Source organism: Onthophagus taurus, chromosome 1 (assembly GCF_036711975.1).
Source record: "Onthophagus taurus isolate NC chromosome 1, IU_Otau_3.0, whole genome shotgun sequence".
Classification (NCBI taxonomy): domain Eukaryota; kingdom Metazoa; phylum Arthropoda; class Insecta; order Coleoptera; family Scarabaeidae; genus Onthophagus; species Onthophagus taurus.
Genome location: NC_091966.1, coordinates 43,923,342 through 43,938,376, shown reverse-complemented (window position 1 = coordinate 43,938,376; position 15,035 = coordinate 43,923,342). Strand labels below are relative to the sequence as shown.

Genomic DNA, 15,035 nt, shown 5'->3' with positions numbered 1-15,035 from the left:
GCTTAGCCGTCTTGAGAGACGTGCAGATAAATCCGAATGTTTCTAGTTCTTGTCTAGTGTTAGTTCTAGGTTTACACTAGCACTATCACTAGAACTAACACTAGAACTAGAATCATTCGGGCTTAGCCGTCTTGAGAGACGTGCAGATAAATCCGAATGTTTCTAGTTCTTGTCTAGTGTTAGTTCTAGTTTTACACTAGCACTATCACTAGAACTAACACTAGAACTAGAATCATTCGGGCTTAGCCGTCTTGAGAGACGTGCAGATAAATCCGAAAGTTTTTACTTCACGATCTAGTGTTAGTTCTAGTATTGCACTAGCAGTATCACTAGAACTAACATTAGAACTAGAATCATTCGGGCTTAGCCGTCTTGAGAGACGTGCGGCTAAACCCGAATATTTCTAGTTCTTGTCTAGTGTTAGTTCTAATTTTACACTAGCACTATCACTAGAACTAACAGTAGAACTAGAATCATTCGGGCTAGGCCGTCTTGAGAGACGTGCAGATAAATCCGAATGTTTCTACTTCACGATCTAGTGTTAGTTCTAGTATTGCACTAGCAGTATCACTAGAACTAACACTAGAACTAGAATCATTCGGGCTTAGCCGTCTTGAGAGACGTGCGGCTAAACCCGAATGTTTCTAGTTCTTGTCTAGTGTTAGTTCTAGGTTTACACTAGCACTATCACTAGAACTAACACTAGAACTAGAATCATTCGGGCTTAGCCGTCTTGAGAGACGTGCAGATAAATCCGAATGTTTCTAGTTCTTGTCTAGTGTTAGTTCTAGTTTTACACTAGCACTATCACTAGAACTAACACTAGAACTAGAATCATTCGGGCTTAGCCGTCTTGAGAGACGTGCAGATAAATCCGAATGTTTTTACTTCACGATCTAGTGTTAGTTCTAGTATTGCACTAGCAGTATCACTAGAACTAACACTAGAACTAGAATCATTCGGGCTTAGCCGTCTTGAGAGACGTGCGGCTAAACCCGAATATTTCTAGTTCTTGTCTAGTGTTAGTTCTAGGTTTACACTAGCACTATCACTAGAACTAACACTAGAATTAGAATCATTCGGGTTTAGCCGTCTTGAGAGACGTGCGGCTAAACCCGAATGTTTCTAGTTCTTGTCTAGTGTTAGTTCTAGTATTGCACTAGCACTATTACTAGAACTAACACTAGAACTAGAATCATTCGGGCTTAGCCGTCTTGAGAGACGTGCAGATAAATCCGAATGTTTCTAGTTCTTGTCTAGTGTTAGTTCTAGTTTTACACTAGCACTATCACTAGAACTAACACTAGAACTAGAATCATTCGGGCTTAGCCGTCTTGAGAGACGTGCAGATAAATCCGAATGTTTCTATTTCACGGTCTAGTGTTAGTTCTAGTATTGCACTAGCAGTATCACTAGAACTAACACTAGAACTAGAATCATTCGGGCTTAGCCGTCTTGAGAGACGTGCGGCTAAACCCGAATGTTTCTAGTTCTTGTCTAGTGTTAGTTCTAGTTTTACACTAGCACTATCACTAGAACTAACACTAGAACTAGAATCATTCGGGCTTGGCCGTCTTGAGAGACGTGCAGATAAATCCGAATGTTTTTACTTAACGATCTAGTGTTAGTTCTAGTATTGCACTAGTAGTATCACTAGAACTAACACTAGAACTAGAATCATTCGGGCTTAGCCGTCTTGAGAAACGTGCGGCTAAACCCGAATGTTTCTAGTTTTTGTCTAGTGTTAGTTCTACGTTTACACTAGCACTATCACTAGAACTAACACTAGAACTAGAATCATTCGGGCTTAGCCGTCTTGAGAGACGTGCAGATAAATCCGAATGTTTTTACTTCACGATCTAGTGTTAGTTCTAGTATTGCACTACCAGTACCACTAGAATTAACACTAGAACTAGAATCATTCGGGCTTAGCCGTCTTGAGAGACGTGCGGCTAAACCCGAATGTTTCTAGTTCTTGTCTAGTGTTAGTTCTAGGTTTACACTAGCACTATCACTAGAACTAACACTAGAACTAGAATCATTCGGGCTTAGCCGTCTTGAGAGACGTGCAGATAAATCCGAATGTTTCTATTTCACGGTCTAGTGTTAGTTGTAGTATTGCACTAGGAGTATCACTAGAAGTAACACTAGAACTAGAATCATTCGGGCTTAGCCGTCTTGAGAGACGTGCGGCTAAACCCGAATGTTTCTAGTTCTTGTCTAGTGTTAGTTCTAGGTTTACACTAGCACTATCACTAGAACTAACACTAGAACTAGAATCATTCGGGTTTAGCCGTCTTGAGGGACGTGCGGCTAAATCCAAATCCAAATTAGTGATCAAAACATCCATGAAAGGTAACTCTTTATAATATATTATATCTGTTTGATGATATGGGCCAATTTGTAATTTCTTCTGAATGATGCAAATGGATTAAACGACTAAGACGAATAATAAAATATTGAAAAGAAACTTTTACGTTTGGAACTAAAATTAAATTCAAGAGGTGCACAAGATGGAACGTCTTGGTATCTCAAGAGTAAAGTTCCGTTCGAATAACTTATTAAAGTACGAAGACGATGTTGGCATACTGAAACGTAACGTAACGTAACGTGGTCGATGGATAAATAAATAAACGGTTGAGACATAAACTTTCGAAATAAGCCTAAGTGGCCTCCTCTTGTAATATTTACGAGAGCACGTAAAATATTTTACGTTTTCAAAGTGGAATCGTGAATTGGAAAATATTTATTGGGGGGATAAAGTTTTTTGAAATAATTTTTTTTTATGAAATTAACATCAATTTTTTTGTTTCCCCTTTTTCACTGCAATAAGGATATATAAATCAGGGTTTTATCGACCCGTTGGCTCCTCTTCGGATGCTGTGCCAGTGGCGTTCCGGAATCGTACGAGCAACGTTCCGGGGTGGCTCAGTATTCAGTTGTGACTGGGGTCGTGGTCCGGACCTAACCCGGTTTTTCTTTATCCCGTAGGAGCACGAGAATTGTTAGTTTTACAACACAAATCTTACAAAGAAAACCATTAAAAAAATTAATTAATAAATTAACGACGAGAAAGTCGTTTTTGTTTTGTGAGAGTGGAATAATTTTTTTTTTTAATGTTATAAGGGCGAGTTTACTTATTATTATGTTTCTTTGAAGTAGGTTAATGGCTTATTTAATTTGAGGTATGTCAAAATAATAACTCATTGCTCTCCTATCTCAACTAGTTAATTTAATAGCGATAAATCTTTATCATTAATTACGGAAACATTTTAATTGCGATAATTTTCTTATCAAAAATAATTTCATTAATTAATTTTTTTTTGAAGAAAATGGTATTTCTCAACAACAATAATGTTTCTTGTTCCTTTCTTTTTTTCTTTTGAAAATAATAAACGGTGTGCGAAATGTAAAATAAAGTTCTTAATGACCTCGATTATGATTATTATGTAAGCGAACATAACGGACTCGTGTGACTCGATTTTTTTTTTAAATTATGGCACTTTGAAGAATGGTGTTGCACAAATTAGCAACCACGAGGTATTGGTATTCCAGGAAACAGAAAAAAAGGTGAGTTAAGAAAGTAAAAGATGAAAGTGCCTAAATTAAAATATAATAAATAACGAGAGAGAGTGGTTATCTATTAATTATACTTATATTAATTAGGATTATAAAAGAATACTTAAAAGAAATGATTAAAGGGTTATTTTCTTTGTGTTAGGTGGAGCCGATTATCGATAAAATTTAAATTCTATGGATAACATTTTATTACGAAATGTAAGTATTTTTACTTACCCCTAAAAACCAAGTATTTCTGTAAAAGTAAAACTTACTATTCTCACTAATACTATTAACGTATTAAAATAACAGTTTCTTTAGTTATAATCTTTATTCTGTGTATTTTCTCATAATCACGAACATTTTAAACTAAAAGAATGTAATCTTTCTTCAATTAAGCATGACATTTTTCCCCGGCAACCAATTTTTTAGCGAAATCGACATTTTCTGGTGAATTTGGTTTTTGGTTACAACTAAAAATAAAAAAAGGGACTAAAAAAACAATTTACTTTAAATAAGCAAAAAGAATAGATTTAATATAGTAGTAAATTTCTGTTTATAGTCTATACGAAAATATCTAAGACATCATTGCAAAATTCACCTTCTCTCCATGGATTTGGATATTTTGGCAACGTTTTAGCAAAGAAAGTTAAGTCTTTTATGTGAAACACTCCCTCAAAAATGATCCACGAGTTTGTCCATGTCCAATCGAAAATTAGATAGTTGGTTTAGGATCACAACGTTTATCGTTTCATTCGTTTTTCCATAAAACTGAGACGGGAGCTTATTGGTCAGCAAGCTATGTTTATAAAACCCATCCAAGATTCAGAAACAGCTACAGAAGTTAGTTATGAAATTTCTCGAATGATAGCAAAGCGAAGAATGGATAGAAATGGCCGCTAAGAAAATGTGTCCAGAAGCAGCAAAAAAGTTTGAGAAAATTCAACTAAATCGTCTGACTATCCAAAGACGAATTATGTCTTTGTCAGGTAATATTGCGGAATAATTAACTGAAAAAACTAAGATCATTGAATTTTTTTCATTAGCACTCGACGAATCCACTGATATTAGTTCCACAGCTCAACTTCTCATATTCATATGAGGTGTTACTCAAGATTTTGAAGTCTTAGAAGAGTTATTAGGAATGTGTTCATTGAAAGCTCAAACCAAAGGAGTTGATATACTCAATGTACAGGGTGTCCAAATTTCGATGGGTTTGCAGGATATCTCAGTTATTATGAAAGATAGAAAGTTGCGGTTTTCGCGAACCTAAGCTACTTTTTTGTGAAACTTATAATGCCGCAAACCAAATTTTCATAGACCTCTTCGTTTTTGATATACAGGGAGTATTTCAAAATTTGCGATTTTTAGACACCCCCCGTATCTCGGCTATCCGGAAACTTAGTAAAAAAGTAAGAACGGGTTCTAATAGATTTTTTCACGGAGAATCCAATGGTGTACGTAGAATTTTTCTAGTCATCACGGTTTTTGAATTATAAACACAACTTAGGTTTTTTTAAATGGAACCACCTATATTTTACTTTTTTATTGAACTAGAATTTTTTTAAGCTTTTCAATGATATATAATACTCTATACTTACCTTTATAATTAACCTCGAAATTGAATAAAATACATTATTTTATAAGTAGGCAATGATAAATAGACTGCCTAGCCTGACGTCACAGAGATGGGCGGAGCTTATATCGACTCCAAACAATTTCGTTGCTAACCACAGTTGCTAATGATAAACCGTAATAAAAATGTCATTTGAAATGTCATAAAAAGTCACTTAGTTTATTTTATTTTAACACTAATTGAAAAATTGCATATGGTGATTTACCGTTATGTTTGGAGTCGATATAAGCTCCGCCCATCTCTGTTACGTCAAGGCTTAGGTTGTCTATTAAGGTATTAAGTGATCGCGTTGCTAGGATACCGGAATAAACAAAGTAAATATAGTTAATTACTGTCAAACTTAATTTTGAATTTTGTGCTAACAATAAGTCGTGTATTACTTAATTACTTTTAATTAACATTTTCTTGAAATGGAGCGCTATGAAAATTATGAAAAATATGACATGCTAGCATGTTACATTCATGCAAATGAAAAAAAAAATGTTAATCAAGCTGCTGAATTATACATAAATAGGTAGAATGCAACATTTATCAGCAATAACATTTTATTAGCAGATTGTTTCACTTCAGATATCCAGAAAGAAATTCAAAAATTTTTTTGCGAATAAAGCGTAATTTGATCAATTATGAAAGTTTTTTGATGCCCAGGCCAAAAAATATAATAAAGAAAATCGGAATAACAATGAAATTACCGTGTTAGGATGTGTGAAAGCCGCGCCTAAAACATCATGTAGGGAAATTGAATGTCAAGTTGTATTAAAAAATCGACAGCCTGTGCGATTCTAAAAAAGTATAAATATAAACCCTACAAAGAACAAATAGTTCACCACTTACACCCGGGAGATGCCGAACGACGTTTGGAATTCTGTAACTGGTATTTGAACCATGCACAAAATAATATTGAATTTAGTTCCTCTATTATATGGTCTGATGAGGCATATTTTACCAGCACAGGAATCTATAATCGTCATAATAACAGGCATTGGCATCAAGAAAACCAACATATTGTAATTGAGCGGGAGCGTCAAGGAAAATTTGGTTTTAGCGTGGCATGTTTTATTATTGGGCCACGAATTGTTTACAAAATATTTGAAGGAAACCTTGCGCTAATCGCTATTTGGCCATCTTGCAAGAGGCTTTGCCAGAGATTTTGGATGATATTCCTCTTATTCTGCTAAATAATATTTATTTTCAGCAGGACGGAGCTCCCGCTCATAATGCGCAGTTAGTGAGTCGCTACCTAACTGCAGAATTTCCTGGTAGGTGGATAGGCACACATGGTCCAACGCGATGGCCAGCAAGATCACCTGATTTATCTATTTTGCACTTCTTTTTATGGGTATATATCAAGAATCGGGTATATAGTACCCAGAATCGAACAAAATTGGAATTGAAAATTGCTGTAACTGATGCTTTTTCACATTTACAGCAACATCCCATAACTATTCTAAATGCAATTCAACGCATTACTAAACTTTGTGAACAATGTGTGCATCAAAATGGTAACAACTTTGAACAATTCTTGTAACTTGAAGCCATATTTGCATAATGTTTAGTTTTTAATAATTTTTTGTTTTTAGCAAACAAAATTTAATTTTGTATAATAATAGTATTTTCAAAATTCTTTGTTTATTCTGGTATCCTAGCAACGCGATCACTTAATTTATCATAACCTTACTTATAAAATAATGTGGCTTTTTAATTTCGAGGTTAATTATAAAGGTAAGTATAGAGTATTATATATCATTGAAAAGCTTGAAAAAATTCTAGTTCAATAAAAAAGTAAAATATAGGTGGTTCCATTTAAAAAAACCTAAGTTGTGTTTATAACTCAAAAACCGTGATGTCTAGAAAAATTCTACGTACACCATTGGATTCTCCGTGAAAAAATCTATTAGAACCCGTTTTTACTTTTTTACTAACTTTCCGGATAGCCGAGATACGGGGGGTATCTGAAAATCGTAAATTTTGAAATACTCCCTGTTTATCAGAAACGAAGAGGTCTATGAAAATTTGGTTTGCGGCATTGTAAGTTTCACAAAAAAGTAGCTCAGGTTCACGAAAACCGCAACTTTCTATCTTTCATAATAACTGAGATACCCTGCAAACCCATCGAAATTTGGACACCTTGTACAGGTGTCCCAATTTCGATGTCCGCATAGGCTATCTCCGAAACTAAAAGAGATAGAAAAAAAGTAGCTTACATGTCATGATCTCGTTTTTCGAGAAAATGCTAATGCCGAAAACTCCGGACAGCTATCGTCTTTTGTTTTCGCCCTATCGGCAAAAACTGAAAATTTTGCAAAAACGACAATCGCGAATATCTCACTTATTATCATAGATGGAGTATTATAAATAAAACATTATATGGGCAACTTTTTACGAAGAATAAATGGAAACCATAGTTGGCTATGACTTAAAATAATTTGTTATTTTCTTCTGATAACAAATATATATAGTTTGTGGGGTATATTTCTTATACTTATTGAATAATTAACAAAAATTCATTTTGTTCTATCTAAAACTAATGTATGTATTTAAAAGTTAATGTTGTATGGTGATTACCATGCATACTATGATGGAACATAATGTATCAAATAATTGTCAAAGTTTGTATTTAAAAATTCGATAACAACTCTGGCATTATGTGCTGGTACGATGCACCAGCATGTTAAGTGTCAAAGTATAACAAAACTGAATAAAACTTTACAATGAATTTCGAAAATTATGAAAAATGTAACATGATGGAATGTTATATGTTATCAGATAAGAATGCGACGTTAGCCGCAGAATTGTATTTCACAAGATATCCGGAAAGAAGACAACCGCACGTAAGAACCTTCAGCCGGTTAGCAGAAAATATAATAGATGTTTGGTCCTTCCCCAAACCACATACAAAAACATACCAAAATGACCTGCAAGAGAAATTGCAACAAGACGTTTGACCCAAAAGCCGCTGCTCCCGAATATGGAAGAAAAATAAGTATAAACCATACAAAGCGGGACTAACTCATTATTTACGTGCCGGAGATGTCAATCGAAGATTAGAATTTTGTAGATGATATTTAAAATAATAAAATAATCTGCTGTTTGTTCAAAATGTTATCTGGACCGATGAAGTCTCTGAGTGTTCAAAGAAGATTGGGGTTCAAAGTATGGTGTGCCCTTTTAGATAATAGAATTTTGACATATAGTATCTACCATAAAAACTTAAATTCAGGGAAATACCTCAATATATTAAGGCAGCACATTGAGCCTTTGGTCGACAATTTGCCACTAAATATGTCTCAAATGATATATTTTCAATATGACGGAGCACCAGCACATAATGCTGCATAAATACTACTACAAACTCAAGGACAATAGAATCTAACAGGACTGCTACATCCATTGTTGTGACAGCCTACCCGCAAACTACGTCACACCATTTTCCACGCCCAGCTGTTGTTATGGTCTATGCGTTTGCTGTGTGTTTTTAGAGGTTATATCCTAGACGTATTCATATTAGTTTTGAAGTTTTATGTTTTTAGACGTATTAATGTCTATCATATAACCTCTAAAAACATAGACAGTTATCTACCAGGCGCAGGCGTGGCAAATAGTGTGACGTAGACTGCGATGTAGCAGTCCTGTTAGATTTTACTGTCCTTGCTACAAACTTTGCCAATAATTGGAAACAATGCTTTCCCTCATACCATGAGGTTATCACCATAGCAACATTAACTTTTAAATACATACATTAGATTTAGATGGAACAAAATGAATTTTTGTTAATTATTCAATAACTATAAGAAATATACCCCACAAACTATATATATTTGTTATCAGAAGAAAATAACAAATTATTTTAAGTCATAGCCAACTATGGTTTCCATTTAAAAAAATAAAGTTACGTCTAAAATCTCGAAAATAAAAGATGGGAAAAAAATTCTACCTACGCCACTGCATTCTTCGTAAAAAGTTGCCCATATAATGTTTTATTTATAATACTCCATCTTTGATAATAAGTGAGATATTCGCTATTGTCGTTTTCGCAAAATTTTCAGTTTTTGCCGATAGGGCGAAAACAAAAGACGATAGCTGTTCGGAGTTTTCGGCATTAGCATTTCCTCAAAAAACGAGATCATGACATGTAAGCTACTTTTTTTCCCTTCTCTTTTAGTTTCGGAGATAGCCTATGCGGACATCGAAATTGGGACACCCTGTACTTTTGGATGAGTGTTCAAAAACTGATTTGGACTTATCAAAATTATCGGGAGTTGCGACTGACGGTGCTCCTTCGATGATTAGTGTCAATTCCGGGCTAGTTACTTTGCTGAAAAAGCATCTGCAAGAAAAAAAACATAAACGCTGTAGATCTCATGCAGTTTCACTGCATTATACACCAAGAAGCCCACTGTTCTAAAAAAATTGAATTTCAAAATGTCATGAAAGTGGTAGTTTCGACTGTAAATTTCATAAAATCACGAGGACTCAATCGCAGGCAATTCAAACAATTCCTTGATGACATCGAAAGCGAATATGGAGATTTACTGTATTATACAGAAGTAAGAATTTCTAAATTTAATAGAAGAAATTGGAATATTTCTGGCGGAAAAGCAAAAGAATGTCTCGGAACTTAACAATCCTGATTGGTTGTGTGATTTGGCTTTTTTAGTTGACATTACAAATCATTTGAATGTCTTGAACACACGGCTTCAAGGCAAAAATCAACTGATATCCCAGCTCTACGCTCATGTATCATCCTTTCAAAGCAAGCTGACACTTTTCAGATCGCAATTGAATTCTGGAAATTACAATCATTTTCCGAATTATAAGAAAATGGCTAAAAAATTCAACAAAACTGCGATTAATTTCAGTTATGTAGAAAAGCTAGATATTTTGATTCAATCTTTTCAAGACAGATTTTCGGAGTTTAAAAAAGTGAAACCTCTGTTGAACATATTCAGCAATCTTTTCACGATTTCAGTTGAAAATGCGCCAGAGTCAATGCAGTTAGAAGGAGACTTGCAGAACTTTTACCGCTGCATTGATAAAAATATGTACAAAGAGTTGCGCATAAACGCTCTGAAATGTGCCAGCTTATTTGGTTCTACCTATATATGTGAACAAACTTTTTCAATACTAAATAATAAAACAAAAAATCGAAACCGCCTTGCAAATAATAGTTTGGAAGCAGTTTTACGTGTTGCTACAAGTAAATTTGAGCCAAATATAAAAAAGATTGTAAGCACTATGCACTGCCACGCTTCAAATTAATCAATTCTTTTTCAATTTTAATACATTATCATCAATTCTTTATTGTCTTTAATTACCTATACTTCTGGCGGCCCGCCATCAGTTCATGATTTGCCCGAGTGGCCCCTAGTCTTAATAAGTCTGTGCATCGCTGTTCTAATGGTTAACATCTTAGGAATTTTTCTTTGATCTTATAATTTTTGTCAATGATGTATAACTACTCTTTTCCTCATATATTAGATGTTTCGTCAGTTTCGTCTGCTCTTCCGAGTCCCAGCTCTTCTTTATTTGTTCTCTTAGACTATTTTCATCACATGGCTGTACTAATCTCTTTTTTGCTGTCTCATCGTACAACGTCCTCTATCCCGTACTGTTTTCGAATGTTAGTATTTCTTATTTTGTGTCTTTTTTCTTTGCCTAGGACATGTATTTTGTGTTGTTGTTTCACAAGTCTCTATACCGTAAATCATAATGGGCCGTATGCTATCTGTTTGCATATACAGGGTGATTTATAACATACGGAGCAGATTAAAAGAGCAAGTACTAGGGGCCAAACTGAAGATATTTTCTTAATAATGTTTTGACTACAACGTAATAATCACAAAGATATAGAGCATTAAAGTTGAATTAATTGCCCAGCATTTCTTACGATATACGGTATTACACTACGTTTAAATTCAAACTGCGAATATTTCGGGGTTACTTAAGCAATGCCTGATTAGCACCAATAATAAAATCTTTGTAATATGGCAGTTACGGCTATTTAAAAATTTGTTAAGGCCCACTTTTACCATCCTCCTGATAAACTATCTAGAGGATAGTTGCCATGGTTACGGCGGTTTTAAGCACTCTCATTGGCTAAGAGCTGGATTTATCTATCGGATAAATTTATCAATAGGTGGTAAAAGTGGGCCTAAATCACTCAAAAACTGGTGTTTATTTTTTGAGAACCGCTGATACCATGTTTTTATTGCTGTCAATCCAGTTGACTTGGTTACCTAGCAACGGACATGTCATTTAATTTTAATAATCAATGTCATTTAACGTCAAAATTAGAATTTTTACTAATCAAAAAATACAATGGTAATGTACAGTAACGAAGAATACGTAGATATGCTTATTATTTATGGAGCTGCTGGAGAAAACGCTGCACGCGCAAGACGTCTGTATTTAGAACGATATCTAAATCGACAGATCCCTTCTAAAAACACTTTTCTTCGGTTAATCCAGCAGGGAAGAGAGACAGGAAATTTGCAACCTAAGAAAGGTCTTGGTGGCGGTAAACTAAACAGACATGGAGTGAATGTGGAAGAAGAAATTCTAGAAATTGTGGAAGTGGATCGAAGCACGAGTACTCGTCAAATTTCTCACCAACTCGAGGTATCCCAAAATTTTGTTTGGCGTACGTTGAAAAGTAACGGTTACACCCCTATCATTTTCAAAAAGTGCAAGGAGTGGTTACTAAATCGTACCAACAGAGAAGCAGATTTTGCGGACAGTATACTGGTAACGGATGAATGCTGTTTTACCAGAAATGGTGTTCTAAATGTTCACAATTCCCATGTGTGGTCGGACGAAAATCCACACGTTATTCGTCAAGGCTCTTTTCAACAACGATTCAGAGTGAATCTATGGGCGGGAATTGTGAACAATACGTTAATAGGACCTTTCGAATTACCAGGAACTCTTAATGGAACTTCTTATTTACAGTTTTTACAAGAAAATCTGCCAGTACTCCTGGAAGATATTCCGCTACTTATGCGACGTGAGATGTGGTTTATGCACGACGGTTGTCCTGCACATTTTAGTCGTAATGTACGAGATTTCCTCGATAATGCTTTTCGGCAAAAATGGATTGGTCGAGGTGGACCTATTCCATGTAGTCCCGCCACGTAGTCCCGAACTTAACCCATTGGACTTTTTTTATGGGGATTCATGAAGGATAGAGTATATGCCACCGAGGTTAATACAATCGACGAACTATGACATCGCATCACTGCCGCTACAGAGGACATACGTCCACGATTTCCACGATTATCGTTAAATTGGATTCGTCGTGCGCAGTTGTGCGTCGAAATGCAAGGACAGCACTTTGAACATATGTTATAAAGAGATTATTATTATTATGTTATTTTCTTGTTTTAGAGATTTTGTAATTTTGCATTTAAAACATTATTATTATCCGTTTCATAAATTAACATCTATTATTTCTTTTCATAAATTACGTATTAAAACTAAACAATTGTCTACTTTGACAGCTCCTTCAAAAGTGAGGATGGCGTGGACAAGTATTTTAATTGTTCTTTAGTGAATATCAGCGGTTACAAAAGTTGACGCTAACTTATTTAAAAAATTAACATGCGATATCTATGTAACTATTAAGATTTTAACAAAACATTATTAAGAAAATCTCTTCAGTTTGACCTCAAGTACCTAACCATTTAGTCTCCTCCGTATGTTATAAATCACCCTGTATAGAGATTAAGAAAAGTTGCCTAGAGACTGGAAACATGGATTAATAGTAAAACTACCAAAGAGAGGGGACACCACTAATTGTAACAACTGGCGAGGCATCACTCTTCTGTGAGTGCCAAGTAAAGTACTCTCGAAGATAATTCTGAATTGGATTAAGGACTCCGTCGAAAATCGTTTGAGGAGGAAGCACGCAGTAAAGAGTAATACAATGATGAAAGGAGAAATGGTATTCAGTGAGGAATGAAAGATAAACTTGAATACTTTGAGTTTACAGACAACATTTGCTTACATTCATAGATATTTTGTGACATGGCGGTAAAGCTGAGAAAACTGCAAAATGAAACAGAAGCAGCAGGACTAAAAGTCAATGTTCAAAGAACGAAAGAGATGAGGATTAATTATGTTGGAATTCTGTTTAGTTGGAGGTAAGTTAACTGTGAATGAAAGAGACTTGGAACGAGTTGAAACATTCGTGCGCCTTGGTAACATTTCAAAAAGAAAAAGAAGAAGTATATACTGCATTGCTATGATTCTCATTCTTTATGCTAAACCCAATAATGCCAACTATCTTATAATATCATTCATTAGAAGATTAATAGAAATGGGTTTAAGCTATCTCCCTGTGTGATTCCTTCTGGCGTTTCGATATTTGAGGTTGTATGTTCATCCGTTTTGATCCTTGTTACGTTGCCGGTGTTAGATTTTATGACTTGGGATAAAATTTGGCGCAACTTGTCAAATGCCTTTGTCATGTGTATGAAGCAGTGGTAGACAGGTGAGACTTAGCAAGACCTACCTATCTACTTACACTGTTGGAAATAATTCACGAGCACACCCTATATAATCTGAACGCGTGAAGATAAATCCATAATATTTGCGGAGCACAAAGCTTTACTGTAGACGAGTTTATTCAGCGAGTTTCGAGTTGTTCCGTCGCAGCATTGTTGACTGAGCCGCCCTTCCAAGTGGAACATTCCGTCGCTATGGAGACCGAAGTGGATGGAAAATACCGGTCGTTTTTAGTGTGGTGTGAGGGACCACATTGTTATCGTACTCTGTGCGCAATGGATGAGCGATCGCGTTACTTAAGCGAGTTTGGGCGAGGAATGTTTGTGGGTATGCACATTGAGGGTGTATCGTTCCGTGAAATTGCGCGTCGTCTCGAGCGGTCGTTAACGGGCATGGCGAGAATGGTCTGAGGTAGGACATAGGTACCTACAGCCGCGGCCGGGACGGCCCTGCGCGACCCTAGCACACGAGGATCGCACTCTTGTGCTCACCGCTTTACCATCGTGTGCGTCCTCCTCAAGGCAACTTGGAGCTGTTTGGCCACCGGCAGGGGAAGGCGCACTCACTACGCGAACTGTACGACGGTGTTTGGTAGATAGTGGATTGCGCGCGCGTCGTGCGATATAGCGCATTCCAGTAACACTCGAGCACCGCAGCATACGTCACGAGTGGGTCAACGCTAGGCATTAGTGGGTTGCCGAGTAGAGGGACATTTTGTTTTCCGACGAATCAGGATTCGAATTGAGCACCGGTGATGCGCGAATTTTAGTTCGTCGGAGACGTGGTGATCGTCTACTCGAGCAGTGCGTGCAAGAATGCCCTATCCACCGACAACCGAGCATTATGGTATGGGGTGCTATTACACATGGTGGACGTACATGTCTGCTGCGTGTATAGCAGACCATGACGGGTCAACGATACGTAGATGAGGTGCTACGGTCCGTTGTGCTTCCCTACGTTCGGCGGCGTCCAGGTCTCCTATACATGCACGACAACGTCCGAACGCACATCGGGCGTATTGTACAGACCTTTGTGGAAGAGCACCGTATACGAATGCTTCCTAGGTCAGCTCGTTTTCCGGATCTGAGTCTAATCGAACTTGTTTGGGAAATGACTGGTCGGAGACTTCAACGTTATCCGGCTTCCCCGGCTAACGTTTTCATCCCTCGCGCTACAATACAGCGACTTATAGACTCCATGCCACGTCGTGTAGCGATGGTACACGAAGCTCACGGGGGATGCTCTCGCTATTGATGTTTCATCTCCCAGCAGAGTTGTGCCGCTCTCCATGTGAGAGTAAGTTACACTACTTTAGTACTACTTCCATACCAAATTTTAT

At 36.4% G+C, this 15,035-nt stretch overlaps 1 protein-coding gene across 8 annotated transcripts in view; it reads left to right on the top strand.

The window, feature by feature from the left end:
• Window positions 1-15,035, top strand: part of LOC111422632 (ecotropic viral integration site 5) — a 69,220-nt gene that overhangs the window by 19,588 nt on the left and 34,597 nt on the right. For 2 of the 8 annotated variants that reach the window (XM_023055844.2, XM_023055842.2), the window contains exon 1: window positions 2,949-3,570. The exons of 1 other annotated variant lie outside the window; for it this stretch is intronic. In XM_023055844.2, coding sequence (XP_022911612.2) covers window positions 3,512-3,570 — 59 coding nt within the window. In that variant the 5' untranslated portion in view covers window positions 2,949-3,511. Of the gene's footprint in view, window positions 1-2,946; window positions 3,571-3,721; window positions 3,778-15,035 lie in introns of those variants that run through there. 5 more of the 8 variants (XM_023055843.2, XM_071201411.1, XM_071201412.1 and 2 more) reach the window with 5 other exon arrangements.